Raw genomic sequence first — 13,485 nt, forward strand, 5'->3', positions numbered from 1 at the left:
CTTCTAGAAACTAAACCTCATTCAGTCATCTAATTGATCACCAAACATTACTTAGACACCACTCACATGTCAGGTACTGTGTGTGCCAAGAGGAACAAGCCCAGCCTCTGTCCCCAAGGCACCCAGGCCCAGTGGGAAGCTGACAGACGTGGTGGAAGCACAGAAAGAGGTGGGGCAGTGGGAGCAGGCACCAGACAAGCTGCCCAGTGCCCTGCACCCACACGCCCTGCACCCACACATCCTGCACTGTGGTATGGGTGTATTCTCCTGTCTGCCTCCTATCGGGTTTCTGCCTCCTTCAGGGCAGGGTCCCTGGCTCATCCATCTTTGTGGCCTGCAGCCTATACCCAGCTTGGCACTTCCTTGTAAGCTCCCAACCTGGTCACCAGTCTGAGATTCCATTTATTTGGGTCTTGAAGAATAAATAGGATTCTCACCAGTCACTCACTCGAGAAATAACTAGGGATGGCCATGGCCCCAGTCACTCTAGGTGGGCCCTCAAGAGATAACGAGGGCTGCCCGTGGCCCCAGTCACTCTAGGTGGGCCCAGGGAGGTGGCATGGGCAGACAGGGAAGGAGGAGTGTCTGCCCGTGTCACTTCCACAGGGGAAGCCACGAGCAAAGGCTGGGGAGTGTGGAGGCGAGGGCAGGCTGGTGAATCCCAGGAGCAAGGGCCAGGGTCCCATGGGGTCCTCACCCACACATGGTCGACTGTCTCCGGCAGGAGTTCTACCGTAAAGAAAAACGCCCGGTCACCAGGCCTGACTGCATGTATGACACCTTCGACCAGTGCGCCGAGAACATCGGCAAAAAGATCCTGGAGTACCAAAGCCAGGCGGATGAGTACCACAACTCCTGCCTCATAGGTGGGTATGGGGAGCAGGTAGGCACAGGGAGCGGGGCGTGGTGAGAAGCCAGTGATGGAGCTCAGCCTTGGCCTCGTGGCCTGGATCCTCTCATATGGGGGAGGCAGAGGAGACTCCCTGTGAAAAGCTGACCTCTTAAAATTAGGTAAAAACAACAATCAGATTTTACTGGGGAAAAGCGACAATGCAAAAAAAAAGTTCGCTTTTCTTGAGAAATGTCATTTGTACCTCTAAAAAGATTTTGCTTCTTCCACAGGTATTTTTGACAGCTTTAGTGAGATACTTGCGTACCATAAAATTTACCTGTGAAGTGTACTCAATGGTTTTTAGCTTATTTACAGAGTTATGCAATCACCACCATAGTCAATTTTAGAAACCCCATCCGCCAGCCCTCCCCAGCATACAGCAACCACCAATCTACTTTCTATCTCTATAGACTTCCTTATTTACTTTCATGAGAATAGAATTATATAGTATATAGTCTTTGGTAACTGTCTTATTTCATTTTGCATAAATTTTCAAGGTTTATGCATTTGTAGATGGTAATAATACTTCATTCCTTTTTATCAATGAATAATACTCTGTCGTATGAATCTGCCACACTTTGCTGTGGTCTACTGTGCTGTTTCAGAGGCCTCCTGGGTACAAGGAGGAGAGTTTAGGGGAGAGCCAGACCTGGGCCAGGGCCCGGCACTGCCACTTCCCAGCTATATGAACTTGGCCAAATGATTTCATCTCTCTGATTTTTTTTTTTTTTTTTTTTAGATGAGGTCTTGCTCTATTGCCCAGGCTGGAGTGCAGTGACACGATCCGCAATCTCAGCTCACTACAACCTCCATCTCCTGGGTTTAAGAGACTCTCCTGCCCCAGCCTCCTGAGTAGCTGGGACCACAGGCACATGCCACCATGCCCGGCAAATTTTTGTATTTTTAGTAGAGAGAGTTTCACCATATTGGTTAGGCTGATTTCAAGCTCCTGACCTCTGATGGTCTGCCCGCCTCGGCCTCTCAAAGTGCTGGGATTACAGACATGAGCCACTGCGCCCAGCCAAAGCCTCAGTGTTCTTGTCTGTGGACTGCAGCTATTACTGACACCTGCTAGAGAAGGCCTTCTTGAGGTTTGAGTCCTTCCCTCACACAGACATGGCATGTACAGGGAATTAAGCAGCTACAGTACTCATAGCTGTGTCTGTTGAATGACCGGACTTGAAACTACAGGCATCGTTTTGTTTCTCTAGCTCAGAATTTTCCCCCATGTGAACTCTGCGGGATCCCATCCTACATGATTGTCCTCAAAACAAAGGTTCCATGGTCAAATGGGCTTGGAAAATGCTGCCAGCCTGCATCCCTCTCTGGTAAACTCACAACTCACGTTAACTGAAGACTTCTGTTTCCTGCAGCTTGGCGGGCTAATGGAGGATCCACTCTCCCACTAAAAACATGTAAAATGCTGCATAAAATATTTTCATAATAAAATCTTTTAAATGCATTAGAGAGCTATTCGTAAACTGAAAAACACACAAAAGCAAAAAATTAAGTAAAAATAGAAACTTTGAGGATGAATTGAGTAGGAACCCTGGTTATTACCCTAGGGGCACTTGCTGACTCCCAGGTGAACTTGAGCCTCTATTTTCATGGCCTCCAGGGTATTGAGAAAAAGAGACAAATCCACAGACCTCCAAGGTAGAAAGTCTAAAAGGAGCAAGCTACCTAAAGGTGGAATCCAACAGGGCTTCCAGAGTAAGGCAAATTAGACAGAAACCAAGCTCTTCCCTTTCTCCTTCCAGCAATGAGAAGGAAACTGTCTTATCAAAAACCGTGGTACTGGGTGAAGAAAAAAAACTCCAAAAAGAAATCCAGAACTATATGCCAGCCCTTGTGTGGTTTCTAAATTTATGTTTAGATAATTTACGCTTATCTAAACATGAATTCAGTTTTGCTTTTGTGGATCATCCAAAAGACCTCAAGCTAATACCTGAGCTTAAAATGATCTTGAGTTGGTGGTGTTCAGAAACTTGATTATTAGCAATATAACAAATTCTCTCTAGGAAAACCTACCTTCAGTTCAGGCCTCAAAGGATTCCCACAGATAAAATGCCCAGAATAACAACTTACGGTAATAAACAGAGAGCAACAAAATCCCCATAAACACAAGGAAACAAATTGCCTTGAGCAAAAGGCAGCAGCAGGAGACCAGCAAAGACTTCAGATATTAAAGTATTAGACACAGAATATAAAATAATACACTTCTAGTTAAATAAAAGAGGGAGTTGGAAACATGAACAAGAAGCAAGAGACTCTGAAAATGACCAAGTACCTATGAAAGAGAATAAAATAGAACTTTGATGAAGGAAAAATTAAGAATTGAAAATTTAAAACTATGCATGACTTTATTATCAGGTTACATACAGTTGAAAGCAGAATTGGTGAACTGGAAGGCAAATCCAAAGAAAATAATCAGAATATAACACAGAAAGATAAAGAGATGAAAATATGGGAGAGAGATAAAGAGATATGAATGAAAGAGCAGGTCTAACATATGGCAGTTTGGAGATGCAGAGAAAGAGGGAGACCTAGAATCAAAACAACAGTTGAAATAACAGAGGAGAACTTGCCAAAAATGCTGAGAGATACAATGCATTTTAAATGAGATGAGAAGTCTGAAGAGTATATAGGAGCCCTTTGAATTTATTTAAGCCCCTATTTTATTTTATTTTGTTTTATTTTATTTTAGATACAGGGTTTCACTCTGTGGCCCAGGCTAGAGTGCAGTGCAATTATAGCTTACCATAGCCTCAAACTCCTGGGCTCAAACTATCTTCCTACTTCAGCCTCCTGAGTAGCTGTCATGTACCACCATGCCTCCCTAATGTTTAAATTTTTTTTTAGAGACAGGGTCTTGTTATATTGCCAAACTGGTCTTGAACTCCTGGCCTCAAGCAATACTCCCATCTCAGCCTCCCAAAGTACTGGGCTTACAGGTGTCAGCCACTGTACCTGGCTATCATATTTTCTGTACTAGTTTGACCTCAGGACCCCTTTTGATGGACTAGCTATTACCACATTGGAGACCAAGATTTTCTCTTTGGGAAGCTGCTTTAGGCCTTTGTTGGAGAGATCGCCTCCACAACTTTATTCTACTCCTGTTCCCTCCCTTGACCTCTTACCTGCAATTCTGGCAGAATTACGAATCCAGATGAGGAGATTTGAGGAGCTGCTGCCCCAAGTGTGTTGGTTAGTGATGGAAAATTTGAAGGAGCACCACTGGAACAAGTTTTGCACCTCCATGAAGGAGATCCGAGGACAGTTTGAGGAACGCCACAAGCAGCTAGAGAAAAAGAAGGTGAGGGCCCCTGGACCAGCCCTTCCATTCCAGGACCAGGGGAACTGGGAGTTCAGAAATGGTGGCAGGTGGTGGGCAGGGCCACGTCCAAGTGAAGAAGGTAAGCTGGGCTTGGGATTTTTGGATGGGGGATGAGGGACAGGAGCCACTGGCGAAATAAGAACTGAGCCAACAGCTTTGATATAGAAGGTGTTCAATAAACTTCTTGTTGGCTATAATGGGTGTGCTGGGTTCCATGAGGCTGTAGTCATTGAAATAACAATAATTGTCCAAGGTGGTCCTTGGAGCTGTGGAATATGGGTGCTGCTGATTTCACTGGACTAAAGCTCTGATTGTGCTGGGCAGATGCTCAGCCTTTTCTCTTCCAAACCCTCTGAGTCAGCTCCAGCCATGCCCCCCTCTTAACCCCTCTGCCACTATTCTGCCCACCCATTGCCCCCACATACCCAGGTCAGATGACACACGAGTCTGGCCATAATCGTAATTGACAGAAGACGCAGGCCAGTGACTTTTGGTGGGTCAGCATCACCGCTGAATTCTGGATTGTTTGATTAAAGGACAAAAATGCCCAGAAGCTCCATCTAAATCTTGGACACCCCATACATTTCCAAGAAAAGGAGTCTCTACACTTAAATGAAGAGAAAAGGCAGGAAGAGCTGGACAGCATGATTAGGATGAACAAGGAGAAGCTGCAGGTCAGTGATACCATTGATTCCCCAGTCCAGGAACGCTCCAAAAATGGCCCAATGGACAGCCACTGATGGCGCTGGGGGCAGCCCTTTGTTGGCATCTTCGACAAAGAAGGCATGAGAGTACGTGGGTTTTGTAGGTAAAAATGGCCATTATTGGCTGTTTTAACGTGTATCCTTTTTGACTTCTAAATTAATTAATTACAAAATTACTGATGATAAGTTTTGTTTCATGATCCATGTCTAGTTTTATTTCCTCTTCTGTGAATTGTCTGTGTGTGTCCCTTGGCCATTTCTGAATCGTTTCTTATCTTTAAACCAGACCACGTCTCGGGAGAGGCCTCCTGGCCGAGGGCCAGATGCTAGTTACTTGGACACAGTGGATATGATGGCTTGGGTCCCCACATCTCCCTGCAGAGTCCACCCAGTCCCTCTTCAGCTGCCCTCCTCTCCCAGCAGCACTGTGCTCACCGTGTTTTTTCCAGGAATGTACCAGAAAGAATGGCCAGGTTTTCATAACCAACTTGGCCGCCTTCACCGAGAAGCTCCTACTGCAGCTGGATGAGGTGGTCACCATTGACGATGTCCAAGTTGCAAGTAAGAGAAACTGTCAGCCTTGTGCCCTGGCCCCGGGGCACTGGTGAGGGCTAGGTCACGCAGGGCTCGGCTTTCCCCTGCTCCATCAGAGTGAAAACAGGTTATCCATTGAGGGAACTGATTAATTTTTGTTTTCATTAAAAATAATTTTTTGATTAAAAAGCAAATGCCAGATGGCTAGACATTTATATATAAAAAATGAAACCCTATTATGTAAACATTTCCATACTTTTGGGGTTAGGGACACCTTTTCTAGGTCTGACAGGAGAGCTAGGAGCCATAGAGGGAATGGCTGGCCCTTCTCTGTAGCCAAAACAAAAACGGAAGATTGTCAAAAGATGGAAAGACAAACCACAAACTGGAAAAGTATTCCTCACAACCTATAGATCAGAGAAAGGGTTAATATCCCTATGGTACAAAGAACTCTCACAGGGCAGATTTTTAAAGACTCGGAAGGACAAACGCATGCACTTCAAAAGAGAAGCAGTTCCTATGGCTAGTCACTGTGAAACAAGCTCAGTTACACTGATGATGAAAAATGAAAATGTAAGCATGATTCACATTACCACTTCTCACCAATAGCCTGGCAAAGTTTTGACATTTGGTAACGCTGTAAAAGAATGTCAAGAAACAGAGACTCCGTAGAGACTCTTGGTAGGAGTGTACATGGATACCACTGTCGTGGAGAACAATTTGTCAGTCCCTTTCAAAATTCTGAGTGTGTAGACATTTGGCCTAGAAGTTCTATTTCTAGGAATTCATCTGAGAGAAATAGTGGACACTTTTTCAAAGGTGTATGCTCAAAAATATTCATCACATCACTGTTTGAAATAGCAAAGAATTGGAAACAACACTAACGTTGATATACAGAAAATTCGATGGGCGAAGCGTGGTGGCTGACACTTGTAAACCCAGCACTTGGAAGGCTGAGGTGGGTGGATCTCTTGAGCCCAGGAATTTGAGACCAGCCTGGGCAACATGGCAAAATCCCATCTCTACTAAAAATTTAAAAATTAGCTCAGTGAGGTGGTGTGCACATGTAGTTCCAGATCCAGCTCCTGGAGATGGCGGTGGGATTGGGAGGGTGCTGAGGGGGGAGGATTGCTTAAGTCTGGGAAGCCGAGGCTGCTGTGAGCCTTGATCACACCACTGCACTCTAGCCTGGTGAGAGAGCCAGAAAAAAAAAAAATAGAAAGAAAAGAAAACAGAAAAGAAAATTGGATGATGTGTAAATGAGGTGCCAGATGTGCGGGTAAATGCCAAGCAGCTGTTAAAGTAGGTCTGTGTGTGCTGACATGGAAAGACATGAAGGAGGACTGTTGTGTGAAAAAACAAATTGACAAACAGAACATGCCTATGATCCCATCGTTTAAAACGCATGTGTGATGTCAACATGCATACTCACATCTGTTTAAATGAATCTGTGTGAGAGACAGAGACAAAGAGACAGGTACCAAACTGCTGCTGATCACCTCTGCTGGGGGAGATGGAGAGAAATCTCCCTAAAACCTTTTTTTTTTCCATCATGAAGTGATATTCACATTTTTAATAATGTACATATTTTATAACTATAAAATTAAAATCATACATTAAATATCCATTTATCACTGATCTATAAAGTAATTAAAATGCATCCTTTTTATTTTTAAAGGTTGTTTTTATTACAAAAACAATAAATGTTCATTCTAGTAAAACAAGGAATTCAATCTAAAACCAAGCAGCGAGTGAAGAGCACAGTCAGTCCTTCGGCCCCGAGGCAGCACTCTTTGCCCTTGCTGTTCATCCTTCCAGACCTTTCCCTTTGGCCACAGGCCTGTGTGTCAGGGTGGCTGGGAAAGGTTGTAGGGCCTGGACGCTTTTGTGACCTGATTTCCCTGGAGGTGAACCTTGGCCAGGCTGGCCAGTTAACACTCCTCTTCTTCAGCATTTTCAGTCGCTGCACACCTTAATTTAATAAGCATCGTAACTTACTAATTCATCCCTTTGCTATTGAACTTTGGATCATTTTCAGTTTCCTACTCCTGTCATTGTGCTGAAGAGACTCTCTGCATCCACGCATCTCTAGGGCAACAGATTCCCAGACATGCAGTGTCTGGGTCAAAGTGTATATACATTTTTGAAGTGCTGGCCACTTTTCTATATCAGAAGCCTCTGTCTAGGGTGAGCCTCACTTGCGAAAGCAGGGCCTTGCAGAGGTGCTGGGGTTGAGCCCCTAGGAAGAACAGGCAGGCGAACTGGCAGTGGAGCGGTTCACAGTCCCTTGCAAGGAACCCCTGAGCCAGGAGGACTCCCTGCACCAGGCCCTAGGAAGCCTCTGCCTGCTCTGTAACTTGACTTCTGAGCCAGGCCACTGGGCCCTGCCATTCATGGCAGAGGAGCGTACAGGTTGCCTGCGGGCTGTCTGCACACAGAGCCCTCCACCTCCTTGCCCCCTGATTTAGAAAGAACATCAGAGCATCAAAGATTGGACTATTGAGCTAGATAGTCAAGGGACAACCTTGAACATGTTTGTTCCAGGGGACATTCTTAGTTCAGAACCCATATGAGCTAGTCTAAGCCAGAGAAGGATATGAAGCATATCCCGGGACTCATGGAAACTGCTGGAAGCTCACAGCATCAGGCTCGGATTTGGAGCTGGGAACAGTACCCACACCACTCCTCAGATTCCTTCAGCCATGACCTCCTGCCCCCACCACCACCCCGAGCTGCCTGGCCACGGCATTCAGCTTCTCCATGGAGAGGGCTCTGCCTGCCATAACTCCAAGTGGGGAGGAGGGGCACCGTCCTCCTTCCTCTAAATGTAATGCTAGGGGAATTCCTTTGATCTCAGGCTGTCGGTGAGGCTGCAGTCAGTAGCCTTTCTCTTGTCTCTAGGAACGGAGGCCCCGAAACAGAAAATATCAATACTCATACGAAGGAAACTTGCTGGGCTCTCCCTGAAGGATGAGAGTGAGCATCCCCTGATTGAACGTGGAAGCAGGTAAAAGCCAAAAGCAGCAAGAACTACTGTAAACAGCTGTATCTGCTGGGGGTTGTGCAGTATAATGGTTAGGGGCTTGGGCTCTGAAGTGAGACAGACCTGGGAAAGGCACTGTGTTCTGAGCCTTAGTTTCCTCAGCTATGAAGTGGGCATGGCAGGCTACCTTGATATTATCCAGAGAAAGTTACATGAGGTAGTACACAGAGTGCCCCAGCACATACGAACAGCTCCACAGCTATGAGTTCACATGAGAAGGACTCACCAAAGGGTACCATGATGGAAGGGAGGCCTGGCGTAGGGGGAGATGCATTCTTGGGTCATTGCTGCCATTGTGAGCCACTCCAGCTGTCTGTTGTGTGCGAAGAGAGTTGGCAATGTGCCTATCCCCTCTGCCCCAAGAGTGTGACTCTGCAAGAAGCAGCAGAGCAGCGATTTGCCCTGCTATGTTCTCGGAAGTGGTCTTTAGAGCATAGTAGGAAAAGCAGACCAGGCACTGGTGATCACCGCCTGGCTGGCAGATCAGTGAGTAAATTGAGGCCGAGAAAGGGGAAGCAACTTGAGCTGTGGCACTTCCCTGTCCCCACCAGAACCCTAGACTGTGCACAGCGATTAGACTAGTGTGGGCTAATGTGAAACAGAGCTTGAAGAAGTGTAGCATTAGTGCTCCGTATGTTTTTTTCTTTTCATTAAGATATTTAAAGCACGACAATTTTTTCAAAGAAACGCTAAGCTTTTCCAGCAGGATTGGTAGGTAGATTGTGAATGGTGAAGACAAGCCTGTGAGATTTTCACACATGTTTGTTTGTAGGAAGTGGCCAGGAATCAAACCCACTGAAGTCACCATCCAAAACAAGATTCTTCTCCGGCCAACATCGTCGATATCCACCACCAAAACCACCCTGGGCCACCTGGCGGCCGTGGAAGCCCGAGATGCTGTGTACCTGGTGAGGCGGGGGTGGAGTGAGCATGTCCCAGGGAGCACGGCTCAGGCCGGCTGCCTCGGAAAGGGGGAGCTTCCCGTCACCCGGCACCCCAACATTTGGCTGATATAGCAGGCAACACGTCAGTGCTCCCCAGAGCTGCGGGTCTCAACGCTTGGGACAGTCACTGTGCACAGGCATGGGGACACAGCTGTGGGCCATCTCCCGTCCCGGTGCTAGTGCGGGTCTGAGGTGTGATCCCAATGCTGCAGGAGCCCAGCTGAGGGACACCCCACCCAGACTGGGGGTGAAGAAAGGCTTTCCAAAGGCACAGTAGGGTCAGAGCTAGGGAACGTTATCACCAGGCACAGAAGTGATGGTAGCAGTGGACTCAGGTGGGGACACAGCAGCAGGAGCAGTCACAGCTCCTGAGAACTTTCTGGGAAGTACTTACTGGGAGCTTCTGCTCTTGACATGAGGCATCTCACTGAATCCTCCTAACAACTCCACAAGGGAAGTAAAATTATTTTCCTCCCTTCACTGATGAGGACACTGAGGTTTAAAGAAACTTGTCCCCTCTATGCCACTACAGAGTGGCAGAGCCAGAATTTGATCTCAGTGCCTATCAGACCCACTGGGGACAGCCTGATGAGGAGGCTACACCCAGATGTCACCTGAGGGATCTCTTGGCTCTAAAGGTCTGTGGACCTTTGATCCTGATGCCCAGAGAGAAACCTTGACCTGCTCACAGACCAGCTGGCCCCCCTACTGGGAGAGCCTGAAGTACCCAGGGTCAGCCTTCCCTAGCTTCCCATCCAAGCCCAAGGCAGAGGCAGCAGCTCTGCCTGATGAGTTCAGTGAGGGTGGGAGGCCTGGAAGACCCAGCCTACCAAAAAACCAGGACCCCCGAGCCCCTGGGAGGCTGCAGTGTGGGACAGAGCTTAGGAAGAAGTGCTGAGCCTAGAGTCAGGTACACACAGGTCCTAGTCCCTGCTCAGCCTCCTTCTAGCTGGGTGACCCCAGGCCAGGCTCTGAGCCTCAGTTTCCCTGCCTTGTAAAATGGGGGAAACAACTAGGCCTACCTGGTTGCTACCTGAGAAGTGACTTGTGGGACTCTTGCCAGTGCCTGGAATGGGTTAACAGCCACCTGCCAGCAAGTTACAGCACTGCCCTAGGGGAGAGGGTCCAGAAGCCTCTCCTCACGTGGATCCCTACTGCCACCTTCCTTCTAGAAATATTTAGCATCATTTGAGGAGGAGCTGAAGAGGATCCACGATGACTGCGTATCTCAGATGAAGGAGGCTCAGCGCTGGAAGGACAGCTGGAAGCAGTCCATGCACACCATCCAGGCCCTGTATGTGTGACCCCTCCACCCCACCACGAATAAATGCTTTCTTATGCAGACTCCCTCCCTGTCCATCTACCTGCCTACCTACTTTTGGTCCATCCCTCCCTCCCTTCATCCATCCCCCCTGCTCTGTGCTGGCCACTGTAGCTTTACCAGTGAACAGGACACGGCACAGTCCCTGCCCACATGGAGCCCACTTCCCATGAGAAAAGTAAGCATGAAAGGGAAGGTCCACGTGGTTAGCAGAGAGGGTGAGTACCAGGAATTATAGGTCACTTAAAATAGACACCAGAACTTCAAAGGACATCACCTCCAAACAGCGGGCTTGGCACTTCATCTAGAAAAATGAAATAATTAAAAGCCGTGGGAAAAGGATATTTTAATTTAATAAGTATGGGTTATAATTGCAACTCTGCACTGGTTCCTAGACCCAAAAAAGAACCCATCCGATGTTGATTGGTATTTGTGCCAAAGTTTGTCTGAGCAAACTGCAGTATTTTGACAAAAAAATCTTCCAGGCCCCTTTAACCTTGTGATGCTCAGATCATTCTCTTGGAGTCCTCCAGCCTGCTGGCATCTTGCTTGTCAACTTTCTCTTCTTCAATTGTACAGGTTTCATTTGTCAGTAGCTGTGTGTATCATCTGGACAGGCTTCCTCAGCCACAGACTTAGGAGGCCCCAGCCCGTAAATCTCCAGCCCCTCACAGCTGTGTGACCCTCTGAGCTCAGTTCCCTCACCTGGGGACACTCACCCCGCCCTCCTGGTCTGCTCCACCCAGTGAGGCCCTGCTTGGTTAGCTTGGTGGCCTTGATGCACTGAAACCAGGAGAGTGAGCAGCCCCCTTCCATGAAGGCAAAAGCAGTCTCCTGTTCTTTTCTGCACTCCCACCACCCGGCCCCAATGTGCTACCTTTCATTGCTTATTATCCCAAAAGGAATATATGTGCATTGTAGAAAAATAATTTATGAAACCGACAAAAGGATAACTTTAATCTCCTGAGCTGGGTGCAGTGGCTTATGCCTGTAATCCCAGCACTTTGGGAAGCCAAGGTGAGCATATCACCTGAGCTCAGGGGTTCGAGACCAGCCGGGGCAACATGGTGAAACCCCCTCTCTTCTAAAAATACAAAAAATGAGCCAGGCATGGTGGTGCACACCTGTCATCCCAGCTACTGGGGAGGCTGAGGCATGAGAATCACCTGAACCCAGGAGATGGAGGTTGCAGTGAGCCAAGATCATGCTACTTCTCTCTGGCTTAGGCAACAGAATGAGACTCTATCTCAAATAAACAAATAAATCAATAATAAAGTCCTGGAATCTAGAGATAGCCACTGTCCATAGCATCTTTCCACATATGTGAGTTATTTTTACAAAATGGAATCATAACGTGCATTAGGTTGCATTAAATGCTTGGTAAATTTTAACTGGATAAACCCTACGCCATATCCTTAAGTATTCATTTACACCATCGATTTTCACACTTTTCTGACTCTGACCCACTATATAGAATAAACGTGTTCGAAACACACGGTCCCTGCACACATACAGACAACTTGGGACCAACAGGTCACAGGACAGCACTTAACCTTACTAGGAAGGCTGCTTTCTAGTATTTTCTCCCTGCTTTTTAAATCCTAGCCCAGTCCACTTAATTTATGAAGGGGTCTTGACTGCAGTGTGGGACACTGTCATTTAAACAGCTGCAGAGGGACCTTAGCAGCCTGAGGGCACCTCGGCCCGGAAGCTAAGCAGAGTTGGACTTGACTAAACAGCTGCAGAGTGCTCCCACTGCCCGGGGAACCAGCTCACCTCTGTCGGACAAGGGCAACTCATGCCCCAGTCATGCAAGTGATCATTTAGCATCCGCCCATTTCACAGAGGAGGAAAGCAAGTCCCTGAGAGGTGAGATGACCTGCCCCAGTCACAGGGCTCTTCAGTGAAGGAGCTGGGATCCCAGTGCCAGTTGTCTGATACTCCGAGCCCACACTTAGCCCAAAGCCACACTGAGCCCTGGGACAGTCTGCCCAGTGCATCAGGTCACTCACTGGCACCTGAGCTTGACTGTGGCCTTTTCTCCTTGGCTCTGAGGCCGATGCTGGTTGACCTAGGTGGTGGTTTTGACTGGCAGGACTGGTTGTAGCCACAGGGCAGAGTGGCAGCTCTGGGAGTACCTGGAGCCACACCTCAACTCTCCTTCTCAGTGCCTGCCCAGCACCTGGAGTCTGGATGGCCCAGCTGTCACCACATACTAGGAGAGGATTCTGACCAGGAGCCACAGCTGCAGACTTCCTGCTGCTGGCCACCAGGCAGAGTCCACCCCTGCTCTCACCCAAGTCCTGCCCCAGCCTGATCTCTCACCCTCACTGAGCTGCTCCTTGGCCTGGAACCAGGTTCCAAAGTCCTCAGCTGGAAATTATCGCAGCCACCTGGGGCAGCGGCAGCTCCCTAAATTACTGTGCATTCCTGGTGCCAGAGGGAAGAACAGCAGAGTGACAGGGCCTGGTGGGACATGCTGGCGGAGCCCTGGTGCGGTCCCTCTGCAGCTGTTTAAATGACAGTGTGGGGTGTGGGGCCAAGGGCCAGTCTCTAGCTCTTCCTTTAAAAGGGCTCCCACCTCCCCTTCAATCCCATCCAGTCTCTACCTGTTCTCAGAGATGAGTTCAAACAGTCCCGCCTCCAGGAAGTTGTCCTTGATTCCAGCGCCTCCCCCCACTCTCCAGCGGGATGGTTTCTCCTCTGCTCT

The 13,485-nt window shown here is 48.0% G+C and overlaps 1 protein-coding gene across 4 annotated transcripts in view; it reads left to right on the forward strand.

Moving 5' to 3' along the window:
* Window positions 1-12,376, forward strand: part of CCDC180 (coiled-coil domain containing 180) — a 72,618-nt gene extending 60,242 nt beyond the window's left edge. For 3 of the 4 annotated variants that reach the window (XM_074395068.1, XM_074395069.1, XM_074395071.1), the window contains 7 exons: window positions 725-866; window positions 4,048-4,208; window positions 4,766-4,903; window positions 5,383-5,494; window positions 8,369-8,474; window positions 9,283-9,418; window positions 10,627-12,376. In XM_074395068.1, the coding sequence (XP_074251169.1) occupies window positions 725-866; window positions 4,048-4,208; window positions 4,766-4,903; window positions 5,383-5,494; window positions 8,369-8,474; window positions 9,283-9,418; window positions 10,627-10,758 (927 nt within the window). In that variant the 3' untranslated portion in view covers window positions 10,759-12,376. The other variant, XM_074395070.1, reaches the window with a different exon arrangement.
* Window positions 12,377-13,485: the final 1,109 nt, after the last annotated feature.

Source organism: Saimiri boliviensis, chromosome 2 (genome assembly GCF_048565385.1).
Source record: "Saimiri boliviensis isolate mSaiBol1 chromosome 2, mSaiBol1.pri, whole genome shotgun sequence".
Classification (NCBI taxonomy): Eukaryota; Metazoa; Chordata; class Mammalia; order Primates; family Cebidae; genus Saimiri; species Saimiri boliviensis.